The sequence below is a fragment of the Neolamprologus multifasciatus genome, chromosome 16 (assembly GCF_963576455.1).
Source record: "Neolamprologus multifasciatus chromosome 16, fNeoMul1.2, whole genome shotgun sequence".
Taxonomy (NCBI): domain Eukaryota; kingdom Metazoa; phylum Chordata; class Actinopteri; order Cichliformes; family Cichlidae; genus Neolamprologus; species Neolamprologus multifasciatus.
Window position 1 is genome coordinate 11,907,286 of NC_140454.1, and position 15,078 is coordinate 11,922,363.

The 15,078-nt window shown below is 39.8% G+C and overlaps 1 protein-coding gene across 1 annotated transcript in view; it reads left to right on the forward strand.

Moving 5' to 3' along the window:
• cerkl (CERK like autophagy regulator) overlaps window positions 1-15,078 on the forward strand; it is a 33,231-nt gene that overhangs the window by 13,705 nt on the left and 4,448 nt on the right. The window contains exons 4-10 of the mRNA XM_085135678.1: window positions 6,212-6,343; window positions 7,092-7,155; window positions 9,590-9,720; window positions 9,842-9,916; window positions 13,669-13,846; window positions 14,450-14,515; window positions 14,968-15,005. Of these exons, the coding sequence (XP_084991804.1) occupies window positions 6,212-6,343; window positions 7,092-7,155; window positions 9,590-9,720; window positions 9,842-9,916; window positions 13,669-13,846; window positions 14,450-14,515; window positions 14,968-15,005 (684 nt within the window). The remainder of the gene's footprint in view (window positions 1-6,211; window positions 6,344-7,091; window positions 7,156-9,589; window positions 9,721-9,841; window positions 9,917-13,668; window positions 13,847-14,449; window positions 14,516-14,967; window positions 15,006-15,078) is intronic.

Consider the following 15,078-nt stretch of genomic DNA (forward strand, 5'->3'; position numbering starts at 1 on the left):
TGCAAGTGATTGCAATAAAACTTTGGCTTGCAAGTTAGTCTGGACCATAAACTGTTTAGATTGATAAAGCAGTTTTTTCTACAGTCTGTGGAAAGGTTGCAGTGTTTTTTTTACTGGTTGTTCTGCTTAGATGTGCTGACACCCTGCCATTATTATAGTTCAGGGGCTTTAATGTATATCATATAATGTATATATAATGTATATCCTTATGTTATTTGGAACAAAACTGAGCTGAAATCTGTGCTGATATTTTTCTAAGCCAACATGGTCAGTCAGCACTGCAGCTGCCCAAGATATACCAGGATTTAAAACGCACACCTTTGTGTTTTGTACTTCTGCAGATGATATGCATGATGATGCAGTGCTAGCCGCTCAGATTAAAATTTCATTGTTTTCTATCTGTTCATCACTCAGTTTAATGAGGTGAGTCACAGTTACATCAGACCAGAGAACTAATCTGCTAATCCACAGGAACAAAGACAAAGGATTACACACACACACACACACACACATTTAGCAGTACTCAGTAAAGTGCTGTCAGCAGTTAAATCATGTTGTCTGCAGGAGAGATTAGTTACTGTCTGCATGAACACGTGTGTATACAACCACTTCATATTTAGTGCATAAGAAATATCTCTGAGGCTTGGAACTTTAGACAACATACACTGCAAGGCTGAAAGCATGGAGACATGACTTTTTTCTAGTTTCAGGTTTTCAGCAATATTTCTGAATCTGCAGCTGCAATAGCTTTATTGCAGCTTATTTAGGGGCTGGCCTGTTGTTGGTGTTCAAGTTCAACCAGTGGTGTGCAATGTATTTGACGTCCGAGCCTTGAGTTCAGTTCTTCTGCACCATGCTAGGAAAACCCCCCAAAAAACAATCTTATGTCTCTGACTCAGTCTCAAGTATCAAATAAAGTGCAGAAGATGTCACAGTTGTTTAGTTTCTTTAGACATCAGTATATTTTTTCTATAGAGCATAAAGTTTTCAGAAGAATAACCTCTTCATTGCCCAACCACCTGCTGCTAAAGCTCTGGATGTTGCTGCAGTCGGACGTTCCCAGACGCTGATTCCCAGGTGCACTGTAGTGGGCGGTGCGTGGCTGACAGTTAACACACAATAGAAATGTTGAAGTGCTTGTTGTGTGGATTTAACTCACATGGACACATTTTACATTTCAGTTCTTCTCTATTTGTCCAACCACGCCAACTGCAACAGAGACATTACAAGCTATCCATAAATGAAGAGGTCAGGGGTCACACACACATTACTGTCCTTTTATCACCATAGCATCAGTCTGACATGTTATCGCTGGTCACCTGTCTGTCTGTCCATCTGTCTGTCTATCAAACCAGATTACCCATGAGGCCCTGCAGCAAAGTCACAACTTCTTCAAGTCTTTGTCTTATGGCCTCGCACTCACACTCACAGACATGAATGGCCCGCAGGTCGTGTGTCAGCTCAAGTGGTCACACTGCACATCAAGCTGTGACGGCTTTTGTGACTTTACACACCGCAGCAGAGGAGTCTGTGTGCCTGTGTGTGTGTGAAAGGTAAACACAGTCAGTAGCTCTGCCACTGTGCGGACATTAAGCCTATTTTCCAGCCAGAGGTCAGTGTGAAAAGCGTATTGTTGTGCGAATCATGGCGTCACCGAGCGGGCAGTCCCGCCGCAGCCGCAGCCGGCACCACTTCTTAACCTTCGGGTCTGAACAGTCATCTGCACAATGGTGAGCACAGCGCAGACACTTCCTGTTTCTGGAACCTCATTTTTTGTTGTTTGCTGTGTGAAGCAGCTGCAGAATGCTGTTCAGAAAGTGAATGGTAGTCAGTGACAAAAGGCGAGAACTGCTGCTGTATAGACTCCAATTCCATACTCACAGTCAGTCTGCAGGATCGACTGACCGCAGTTGTTTAACACCACAACAGACTGACAGGCCGGTGGAAATCGCAGGACAACTGAAGTGAGCGTTCATAGGTCACCAGGTGCCACAGCGACCCCTCCCAGATCTTTTGTCTTGCGGTTGCTGCTTGGTTACAGAAACCTCAGGGTCACAGTATCAGAGTAAAATGGGTGTTGTTAGTCCAGTGGTACTGTAAGTTGTCATATGGTCAAAAGGACAACATCAAAATGCAAGGTTTTACCTCTAGAAATGGAGTATAGTTGTGTTTTATTAAATTCAGGAAACTGCTACCCATGCACTGTATTTTCCATCGCCTTTTATTTATATATAAGAGCTCCCGGGACTCCCAGGAGGATGAGTGTTTACCATCTGAGGTGGCTTTCCTTACACTCTTTTAGAAAGGTGTTGTCTAGATTGTTCCTCCTCAAATCCAAAATCTTGAACTAGTGAAGCATGTCATCGTGGTGGACAACCAGATATGTGAGCGTTTGAGCTGCACACTCCACGGGTGCAAATGCTCTGAGCACCATGTCACTAATAGTTTGATATTGATACCCTTCCTCCCTTTTCCTATAACCTCTGTCAGCCCGCACTGTCCACTGTGACTATCATTTATAATTAAAACCCCCTTAATTGCAAAATGTTTCAACTTGCAGTGATTTAAAAAAAAAAGTGTAAAGTAGCACATTTTCACACTAGAGAAACTGATACAGACTGAGGCTGATCTAATGACTGCATGTTAAATGCTTCACAGAAAACTTGTGTAGGTAATGAAGCTGTGAACTAATTAAAAATGATCTAAGGATGGAAAGATTTGGATTTCCTTAGGTTTACGATGACCTGGATGACTGAGAACATACGCAGACAGGAAAAATGATGTTTGAAAGCTGGAGATGGAGTCTGTTTGTAAACAACATGCAGCAGTCCAGTCTTAAGTGCTCAGTCAGAAACTCAACACTACTCCTTGATGACACAGGGATTGTTTACCATGGTAACATTTCAGCAGCGCCATAGCAACCTGTCACTGGTCAAGGCTTGGAGATGATCTGATGGATACTTGATCTCTTTATGTCTGTGAGTCTGTCGTCTTCTTACATTTGTTGTGAAGATGGTTCCTTTATGACAGAAAGCATCTGTTTATGCATCAACAGTGTGAGAGTGATTTCTGTCATTTTTAACACATTATTAGCTTTTATAAGCAAGTTGCCAGTATACACTCTCTAAAAGAAGTGTAACTGGTCTAAATGTTAAGTCTTTATTTTTCAACATTCTGGAAAACCCACTCATTTTCAAATGTACAGTTCCCTATTCCTGGATTGCATAAGAAATTGAAAGCACAATGTCTAGTAAGAAAGATGTCATCCCAAGGTCTATCCAAGATTATGTGCTGCATGTCTGCATGTTCTGGAGATTTGCTGTAGACTGAAGAGTCACTTGAACCAGAACCTGCAGCAGGTAGAGAACCAGACAAAGACAACCACTGCTGTACTGTGCACTGTTACTACAAGAAAAGATCTCACAATAAGAAACTAAAGCTAGGCAATCAGTGGTCAATCATGCCATTATTTTATTTAATCTACATGTATTTTATTCTTTAATATGGGATGCAATGAAATCTTTTTTAAAAATTATTATTATTATTATTATTATTATTATTATTATTATTATTATTATTATTATTATTATTATTATTGGTTAAAAGTGTGCAGTTATTTCAAGATTTTGGGAGTGTACATGCAGAAAGCTCAGTCTGACCTGCTGAACCCACATGGAAAAGATATATATAAATCTTATAAAGTTTGTATCTGTCTTGTGTGAAACTTGTATGAAAAGCATACAAGAGTGAAAACAGATATAAGATCCCTTGAAAAATTATATAATGAAACTTGTATGTTTTGGATACTTACTAAAACAATATATGAAAGTAATGAGAAAGTGGCCACTTTCATGAGTAAATCATAGAAGTTTTTACTATTTCTTTTCCATATGGGAAGTTACTCTCTTTCTAAAATTCATCCAAGGTGGCTTTAAAAAATCCACAATAGAATCAGCTGCCATTCGCCTTTGCGTGGTCAAAACAGCTGCTCCTGTGTTTTAAATTCTCAGTTTAAGAATCACTGATGGATGGTGGTGATACCAGTAAAACAACTCTGGTGGTCAAAAGAGATTTCACAAGTGTGGGACAGAGGATACTGCAACAATCCCAATTTAGGGTTTCCTGGTATTGAATTTACTGAACTAAATACTGAGCTGATAGGCAGTTTCATAAGCCACTTTAAAAGTACTGCCAATCCCACCAAAGAATACTTTCAGATTTCAAAATAAAGGTTTGTTTGGTTTCCATTTCTCTTGTTATCAGCGGTTAAAGAGCAGAATAATCCATGCTCGTTAAACTGAAGGAGAATCAATTACAGCACACATGAATAAATATTGAAAACTAAGCAACCCAACTTTGCTCCTGATGATAGTATTGAGACCCTCTGTTATCATCACAAGGTCCTTTCTTATAATTATAAGATCAGTGAGAGATAAGGTGTCTTTTGAGGCCTTTTTTAATTTATTGCATTTCCACATAAAACCAAAAAGAAATGTAGGTTTATTCAGGCTTGTTTGTTTAGTGCTGCAGCACAGATGTGTTGCTTAGAATGGAAATAGGCCTGAGATTTGTGGGACAACGACAGGGTGGAGATTCTGGTATTTGATGGGGGACCACTAGAGAGATGTGGAGGTGTCAGGTAGCTCCTCACAGGAGCTCCGGAGAACCTGGTCAGAGCCGTGGGGTGGAGTGATGGCAGGAGGTGCACAGTGTGTATATGTGTGTGGGGGTCATTAACAGGGCGAGGTCACGGCCTTTTGGGAGCAGATTATAGTAATGAGAGGGATAATGGAGCTGGTGTGTGTGTATTGATCTGAGATGGTCCAGAGGGATTCATAATGCGGTCTCTAAATCTGCCTAATGATGCGTCATACAGGGGGTCTGTGTATGTGTGTAGTGTGTCGATATTATGAAACAACACACACACACACACCCATCAACCAGTGTTGTAGATGTAAACAATATTCTGATGTATCAAACAGGCCACCTCCACATATACTGAAGCAGCTGCACAGACACATGTGTTATCTGTTTATTTATATATATCTCTGGGTTAATACTTTAAATTTAGGGCATGTGGAAGTCAGTTTCTGATCCATGCAGAATTTTAAGTGAAGATGTTCTTCAGTTTGTTCAGATACTTAATGTCAGCCACGATAACAAAGTGTGTTGTGATCAGCGTTCAAGTAAGGACAGTCAGCTGTTGGGCTGATTGATTATGTTTGTCATCACTTGGTAAGTTAATTGTTGTTTTAATTAACGCATTAAGAGCTCATATTAAAATTTTAGTATTTTTAGAAAAATATTTGCAGTCTTCCAAATCTTATTGTCCAAAATGAAAAGTTATTTAACTTCTTGAGTACACATAAATAAACATATAAAACTGCTTCACCTATCAGAACATAGCTGCAGAGGAACGTGAAGTGGAACCCTCAGCTGGCTATGATGAAAGATAGTTCATAGACATTTTATAATCCAGAACTTTATGTAATCAGCAGCAGTAATTTTTTTATTTTATCTTTTTTGTTCACTAAAAGTAGCACATGAACACATTTCTTTTCTTTCATTTTTGACTTTTAAGGGCACTATATTGTGGACCAAAACACACATGTGGTGTAGTTGGAAATATTACGTACAACCAAGGAGCTATGCTAGTAGCAGTCTAAAGCCGCCAGTGTATCCCACGGGAATGGTTGCTTGACGTGCTGCCGGTAACGTCATCACACAGCCACTCCTGAAAAGCAGGTGTCACTACTCAGATATTTGTTAAATGCTAATAAACATGAAGTGCAACTGAGTCTCAATAAAGGAGACTCAAAGGATCAAAAACTCATGACTCTGAACCAGTTTGCCACCAACTGGTTTGCACATCTGGGCAAAATCTCTTAGTAATGCATGGAGTCGTTTTTGATCCTCTGAAAATGGGGGGACTCTCCATGAAAATCACTGTAATTACTGAAGTGTTAATGGAGGGCTTTTGAATTAAAGCTGTGCCTACTTCACATCTACATTGTTTTGTTTAAAATTCAATGTTGTGGTATTACTGTGCTAAGATGTATGGACCTAACTATCTTATAGTCTGTTGAACAATAACTGACTCATAGCCCATCACTAGTGTAGCTAACCAACCATTGCAGGGTTTCATTTTCTTTCAAAATCCAACCTATGATGCACCTGCTAAATGTGTGTGTGCATGTGTGCGTGTTTTCAGGGTTCAGCAGCCGTCCTACAAATCTGAAGGTCTTCATCAACCCTAGCAGCCACAAAAAGGAAGCCGTTCACATCTACAGAGACCACGTGGCTCCTCTATTCAAGATGGCTGACATCCAAACCGACATCACAGGTTAGTCCATCCAAGTGTTTATTTTTCTGCTCAGTAGAAACACTGAAAAATTAGATTAATAAATATAAATAAATGTACGTATTTTTGTGTGTTTATTTTTAAATATAAAACTATGTGAGGCAGGGTTTTAACAACTAGATCTTTACTGACACCAGACATGATACTGAAATCTGTGTGTGTGGAGGGAGTCCAAAGGTCAGAGTTAATGGCAGCTTCTGGTCGCTAGGTAACTTGATATAGGGGGCGGAGCTTAGCCCATCTGTTGTGACAGAGGGAGACAGCCTCCTCTGCACTCCTCCCCTCATCTTCTCCATCTTTTTTCCTCTCCTTTCCTGTCTCCTCCTGTTTCCAATCATTTGCTCTTGTCTCATTTCCAGTGCTTCTCCTCTCTGCTGTTTTCTTGTTTTCTTTCCACCTGTCCTCTTTTCACCTTTCTGTTTTCCTCTCCTGCCTCATATCCTTGTGTCCTCTTTCCTTCTCATTTCCTATCTTCTTGTCTCATCACTTTTCCCATGTTTCCTCTTTCTCCTCCTTTTTTCTTGATTCCTCCTGGTTGCTTCTACTCTCCCCCTCTCAGCAGATGGTGTGATATCCGCTGTCCCACTTTTTTTTTGGCAGTCATCAAACACACACTTCATCTGACCACACATATGCACGAACACTTTATCTCTGTCCATCTCAATGTCTCTCCATCTGCTTACTTATTTTTTCCCCCTCTCTCTGTCTTTACCTGTCTTTCTCTCTCCAGTAACAGAGAGGAAGGGTCATGCTCTCTCAGTGATAAAGGAATGCAAACTGGATGAATATGATGGGTTAGTCATCTATATCTTTTTTGCTTTCAAAAGCACTCTGGATTTTTCCATTAAAAAATCCAGAGTAAGAAATTATTGTAAAAATAATTAGCAGTTTAAATGTAGTTTTGTTATTATTCACCCATAGATGTTCAGTATCATAATATGTTGCTTTCTGAACCAATGTGTGACTGATTACAGACAGGTGGAGCCACCTTTAATTGTGCTGAAAGTAGTCAATGCACTTGAAGATGATCAGATGATCTGCTGTATCGTGTGTGTCAAATATCAAGTAGACATTTCTGTATGTTAAGCTTAAAGCAATCCGCTGTCAGCACTGTGAGATCGATGAAACTGTCTGTAGCTTTTAAACTGGATGAGTCTAAAATATGCACTTGAAGGCGAGATAAATGATCTCAGGTCCAGGTTAAAAGAAAGCCAGCTGACGATCAGCTGGTCCCTATTCCTCAAGAGGACAGGTGATAGTGGAATCTTACAGTTGGAAATAGTTGACTGTTTAAAGGTAAGTGTGTTGACATGAAAGTTACCATGTTTAAATTGTGACATCATCCTGCTGCTGAACTGAGGTGAACTGGATAATCAAACAGCAGTTTACTGTCAAAGGCGGACACTGAAACACACTGACCCTGACTGATCTCACACACCTCATGCGCACACACACACACACACACACACACACACATACACAGGTAAGATGATCAAATACCAAACATTAACTGTTCACTTTGTTGTTAAAGTTAAAATAACTTTTCATTCCAATGATAGAACAGCAGCTACAAGTACAAAAGCAGCTATCAAATTCTCATCAGTCTTTTCCTGATGGTGTGTGTGTGTGTGTGTGTGTGTGTAAGCAGCTTTTGTGCTCAGCCCTCATAAAGCTTAATGTGCTTAGAGAAGATTAGCTCCGCGTTGCTAAGCTAGCTGCTGAGTGTGGGTAGGTGGTTGGGTGTGTGTGTGTGTGTGTATTTATGTATGTGTGTGTGTGTGTGTGATTTGGTTGAAACCTACATTTGCCAATTAGGTTGGCTGTCACCGTGGCGACTACAGCTCCAGGTAATCCCATACTCAGGAAGAGGGGGAGGGGACGGAGACTGTTCACCTCCCATTTACTGCAAATAAAGACTCGGAAGATGAACCTTCTCACTTTTTCACTTTTTTTTTTTTTTTTAACTTTTTTTTTCATTAATACTAACAAACAATAACTGCCTCCCACCCTACCCTAAGATAAAATACAACTTTTTTTTTTCAAAAGCGATCAAAATATGAGTTTTATCTGTCGTGTGACTCTTTATGGGTCATTAGTAGAAATGTGACTGTAAATGATTCCCTCTCTGTCTCTTTGGGCTTACCATATGATAGACTGTCCAGAGTGTATCCTTTTTCTCACCCTGTGATTGTGAGTTCTTTTTTTTTTTTTCTTTCCATCTGTTATGGTTAAAATATTGCTCAAAAGCATTTCACACCATGATTTAAATATAATATGTTTGTTTTAGTTTTATAGTCAACTTTATTCTAAACTTACGATTTTAACACTTAACTTAAGATTCTAAAACAAGACATGGATTATACTACTGCCTGTTAGTGTGTAGACCTTTAAAACCCCCCAGCAATCATAAATATTAAAGAGTTCATGAACTTTGGTGACTGTAGGACAGCAATTCACTGGAGCCTTTCAAAATAAAACCCATCACAGTCATTCTGAAATCCAGTTTCTGTGTGTCTACTAGTTTAGTTGTAGTCTAATTCTAGTATCAAAACTTTGGTACTGATGTTTTTCTACTGAACAAGAAATGTTGAGAAATATTTGTGCTTAATTAAAATACAAACCTTTGCAGTGAAAATACAACCTAGAGTATTTATAAATATCCATTCACCATCAGTCGATATTCATCAATAGTTAAAAGAAATAAGTACTCAGCATCACACGTTCAGGACCACCCTGCACAAACATTTTAGTTAGTGCCCAAAAACATTCAGGTTACTTACCCTGTTGTATTATAAAACAAATTGTCAATTTTACTAGAAAAGCCACATCCTCTGCTGGAGGGTTTTCCTTTAAATCATCAGGAGTTTGAGATCTGTGAAATGTCTTCTAGGTGTATTATACTTTTTGTGGCTGTGAGTTTAAGTCCGCTTGGGTCCAAATAATGTAAATGTTGTCATTAGGTGCCAAGATTGAGTCTCTGACAATTTTTTGTGACCATGCGTTTATGGAGACTCCACATTTCAATGAGCCAACAATGGATCAACACTTCAAGCAGACCTCAAAAGCGCTATAAGAGGACTATAATGTCAGTGAAGTCTGTGTCCTTGACTTAGTATAACCACCTCAATGAGCTTCACAATAAACCCTTATTTAGATTTGGATGATTGAGACTGACTTGTGTAAATGTCTACCTGTCCTCACACTAGTTTTTTTCCACCTGTCCGTCAGGGTGGTGTGCGTCGGTGGAGATGGTTCAGTTGCAGAGCTGTGTCATGCTCTGGTCCTCAGAGCCCAGCTGGATGCAGATTCCCCAGAAAAACCAGTGAGAGCCGCACTGCCACTGGGAATCATCCCAGCTGGTAAGCGAGGGCATTCTCATATAGAACCACTGCTTTAGGGTCTCATAAGGTTTGGTATGCTGGTATGCAAAAACATGACATGAAGTATGTTTATTAACGGTCTGTCTTCACATGTTTGCAGGTTCCACAGATGTGGTTTCCTGTTCTGTTCATGGAGTCAGAGATCCAGTCACTGCAGCCCTCCACATTATCTTGGGTAAAGCTTACATGTTGTAGATCTGTTACATAGATTGGGGTTGGTTGGAATTGTCTTTAGTAAATCTATATTTGGATCACCTAGCGTTGTCTATGCCTTTTTATAAATCTGTCACATTTATGTCCAAGATTTTGGACAAGCTTGCTAAGCTTTGGTGTGATTGGCTGAATGTCAGTCTGGCAGCAGGGACAGTGTTTAAGAACAAACAAACATGCAGACAGACGGTGGGACTGGACTCTGGAGGGAGTGAACAGACAGATGTCTAACAACAGGGTCTGTTTCACTTGAAATCACTAAATCACAGGTTTACACTGCTCGCAGCAGCCCCGCCCCCTTTGTCTCTGCCCACCACACTGTCAGGTAAACACGATAACCAATCACCTAGCAGCAGGGCGGGCAGCTGTGTTTGAATGACAGCTTATGGTGTGATGATGTTTCATTGTCACTAATTAATACTGCGAGCTGAGTTTGTATGTGTGTGAGACAGATGGGAAAATTCAATAGCCCTAATGAGACTACTTCCTGAACAATAGAAAACTGTTAAAATTCCCAGGTAGGAAGCTGTTCCCACGGACACCAGGTGACTGCAGGTGAATTTACCTGTCTTCATAACACTGATGAGGTGGGCTCATCCACAATCACATGATCTCCTTACTTGACGTTAAACTACTAACAGGGGCGGAAGCATCAGTGCTGTTGCTATGGTTACCAGAGCCTGAGCATCCCTTGAAAATAGCGGCTTAACTGTTGACCTTTTATCAACTTATGTTTGGGAGTTGCAGCTGACACTTAAAATTTTCTGTATGTGAAATGGCCTTAGCTTGTTTATAGGTGTGTGTCAGACTTTTTGTATTTCTGGGTGCTTTTTTGTATATAAAAAAGCATTTCAGCTGTAGAGAGATCTACAGGCGAAAACTACAACAAATGGCTGCAGGCTGCTATCCAACAAAAAGAAAACACAATTGGCTATTAGCTTTGCGGGGGTATTTTTTTCTGTGTGCAACGTAAAATAATATAAGCATCCAAAATTAAACTAATGTTTGGAAAAGCTGTGTTCAAAATTCATTGCTCTGTTTAACAGAGGCTGGAAAATCCTTCATAAGGGGGCCAATTCTGTCCTGATCTCTAAACATAAATATATAAAAGCATGACATGAAAGTCACCACCTTGACCACTTTGCAATAATCTCATCAATGATCACCTTACCTGTTTAAAGCAGTTTGCCTCGTTCATTGTTGTATGAAAAACTACTTGCTCACAGAGTTTAAAATTTTTCCAGAAGTTCAAAACCTGCTGAGTCTTTTCTAGCCTGGCTTGTTAGAAACCTTCACTGCAACAATGAGTGGAACGAAAATAGAGACAATTTTAGCAATATGTGAATTTCTCTTTTCTGATATAGCAAAACTCAAAGCAATGCAATAGCCTGTACACTGAAACTTCAGCATACTGTATCTCTAGACTCACAAACAGATTCAATATGATATTGATATATATTAAATTAATACTCAACGGTTGGCCCTCCTGGTGTTTGGAGGGGTATCTTTGTTGGCACCGTCATCATAGCAGTAACAAACAACCAGAAGGCAAGCTGGTCGAGGTTCAAATAGCAATTAGGATTAGCCAAGCTAGCTGTCTGGGAGTAACAACGGCCTGATGTAACTCATATACCACAGTCTGAATAATTAGATTTTTGACATTTTGATGCCAGAAGTACAAGCAATATGGCACATTTACAAGTGCATAAATGAAGCATTAAACTGGTACATGTGAACCTTGCTTTACAAAAGTGCGAGTCTGCATTTTTACCTGCATTTATCCACAAACCAGTAATTTTTGTGCAGGTCATCTACTAATTAGTACTGGGCAGTGTAGAAATGTTGTAGAAAGTGTAGAAAGTTTTGTTGCTGCTTTGTCTGCTGTTTGTTTGGGGGGTTTTTTTCATTATGAACACTCTGTTCACTTCAGGCACATTATAGTGATTTCTGCTTAGGCACAGAATGACTTTAAGTCTACCTTCATTAATGATTTACTCAAGAACTTGAACATTAGAAGTTATAAGAACTGCCACAAGTCCTGAAAAAGTCTTTCTCCATGAGGATGTTTCACAGCGTCAACAAACTCAGCTCACAAAGCAGATGCAGTAACCAGCTCCTCAGACACTGAGTCGACTCCCTGCTCGCTGTTTGCTCACATGAACCCAATAAAATAAACAAATCATTCAACTCTTCTAGAGTTTTTAAATGTTAATAGAATGAATGTATCAAATTCTGATGATAATAGTAATTAGAGTCATTTCACTGTGACATATTACATGACAGTAATAATTTGATTTCTATGCTATCAATCCAAAAAGCCCAGCAGCCTTCTTATACAGTGACATAACAACATCTCCACAGAGTGTTGGGGTATTTTCAAAGTATGTTTTAGAAAAGCTCGTTTCAAGAGGGGGAAAATTATGGTTTAATTCAATAAAAAACAAAGTTTAAAGTTACAGCCTTGGAGCTGAGCAGCAGCCCTAAATCCTCCTACTGGTGGTTTCATGTGTCCATTTTTAGCGCTGCCCTTAAAAACGAGATACTGCATCTCAAGGGGCTATCCTTTAAATAAATTAAAATTCATTTGTCTTTTGTCTCCTCCCTAAATGCTTGTATGGGATAATTGTTGGTTGATATTCATTTATTTCAGCATTTTTAAAAATGACTTGTGTGAGCATTTTACTGCTAACAGAGACAGTCATCCAGCTCATGTGACGCTAACACAACTTTCTAATAATCAGTTTGTTTACTGCTGAATTAACTCAGTCATTTTGGTGTTTTTACTTTCACTGATTATTATATTTGTGCTTAATATATATAGGATATATTAGGTACAAATATTTTTTTACATTCAACCACTTCTTCCACTATATTTTTGAATAAGAGCTACCAATATGGAAATAAATCCTAAAGGTGGATTAGGAGCCAAACAGAAAGATAATGACTTTGTGATGTAAATGAATATTAGTTGGACCTTTTAAGAAGCGCCGCAGGTTTGATCTCGGTGACACACTGACCGTCTCAGCTTTAATCCTGCGCAACACACACTGACACACAAACACACTGACAACACGCCATATGGTGAGGAAATCAGATTCTGTCCAGAGAGACAGACAGGCAGTCAGACAGACAGGTGCGGAGACAGCAGTTCAGTTCAGTAGGTTACAGCAGGTATGTGGCCAGATGGCCCGCTTAGTGCGTGTGCCTTTGTGTGTATCCATCTAAAAGCTGGTGGAGCATCTCAGTAAAGGAGCTTGATGGAAAAATCTGGTTATTTTTTAAATTATTTTAGTTATTTCTATGGTTTGTGCTGCGTTCAAAGGCTGTAGAAAAATAAAACCGTAAGCAGTGTTTGGCATGGAAGCCATTTTTTTACCACACACATAAAAAGAATCTGAGGAAACGATGATAATGTTTCCTCAGATTCATTTCAATCCTCTGAGTTATTAATTGGCTTCACACATTCTGTTAATTAGTCGTATTTTAGACTGTGTGTATTTGTATGTCTCATTTTGTATGGATAAAAACCACAAAATGTACAAACGCAAAGTAAGGTTACAAAATTATTCATTTTCAGTGTGAAGGCTTGGAGTAAGAGTTGTGTGATGTCCTCTGAAGTGATGGAAACACAGCTGTGTGTGTTGCTGCATCCTAACTGTTTCTAATGAATCGTTTAAAGGGTCTTCACTCAGTGTGCTGGTGTCTCTCTGCCTGCAGGTCACCTGCAGCAGGTGGACATGTGCAGCTTCTCGTCTCATGGCCAGTTGGTGTGCTTCGGTTTCTCTGCCATGTTTGGCTTTGGCGGGCGGAGTTTAGCGAGGGCAGAAAAGAAGAGATGGATGCCATCGTCACGGCGGCGAGAGTATGCTCTGGTTAAGACGCTGGCTAGGCTGAGGTGACACACACACATATATAATTTTTACTTTTAAATGTAAATGTGCATTCCTAAGGCCTCAGTCACACAGACCTGACTGACTGACCTCAGTGACCCCATAGCAACCACTGGTCACTAAGGAAAACTGTATTCCATGACTGTTTGGTTGCTGGAGGTTGTTAGCTGTTGCTAAGTGAAACTGGTCACAAAGAGGTATACAGTGCTCCACGGTGCTGGTGATGCTTTTGATTGCTGGAAGGTTGCTGAGGTCACTCGTAGTATGTATGGATGACACTGATTTGTCTGCAAAAAGATTGTCTGTTTCCTGTTAGCATCCCATTTTTATCATTTCGCTAAAGCTAGAGTCTGTGTCTTCCATGTGGCAATCTGCTAGCAACACAAGTAATCACAAGGTGATTTTTGGTTCATCACTTTCTTTGCCACCATTTTCACATGCTGAAAGCAAGCATCCTCCAGCAACCACTCATAAAATACATATTTTTCCTTAGTGACCGGAGGTTGCCAAGGGGTTGCCACACTTAGTTGGTCTCTAAGTGTGACAGAGGTCTAGCTAGGTCTAGGACTAGCTGGTTTCTTATTTCTTTTTTTCTCTGTCTCCCTCAGACCGGAGGACTGTCAGCTCTCCTTTTTATCAGCAAGGAAGTCAAACAGCAATTTGTTTGTACAGCGGTGAGAAACACGCGCCCACACAAACACGCACATACGCTCTGTGATGTTGGATGGTACATCTAAAGTGTCTTCAGACCACCATAAAAAACAGTATGCATTTGTTTAAACAGGTTACAAGCACTCAGAGGAGACTGTAATTGTTCCACACCAACAGTGTTTGTTAGTTTGCTGCGCTGTTACATTTACTCAGCAGCTGAACCAGAAAGGCAAACACACCACGTAACAGCTTGTCTACTACAGAGACTTGCACCACAAATCTACCAGAAACAAAATCAACGTAAATTTATTAAGAACAGTGAGAGCCTGTTTGAGTCAAAGCTGTTGTTTTACCATGATTAGTTTAATAACTGGCTCTGTGTTTGATGATATTGGTCCGTTATATAAATTTTCTTCACTGTGAATGCAACTCTTCTGTCATGTTTGAAAAATTAACTTGATTTCTTGCTCCTCAGAGATAAGGACCAGGACCAAGACCAGGACCCAAAATCCGGTAAAACCACTACTTCTCTATTAAAATGGACAAATCAGATTTTAATCGCTACCAGCTACTCTCTGTCTTACTT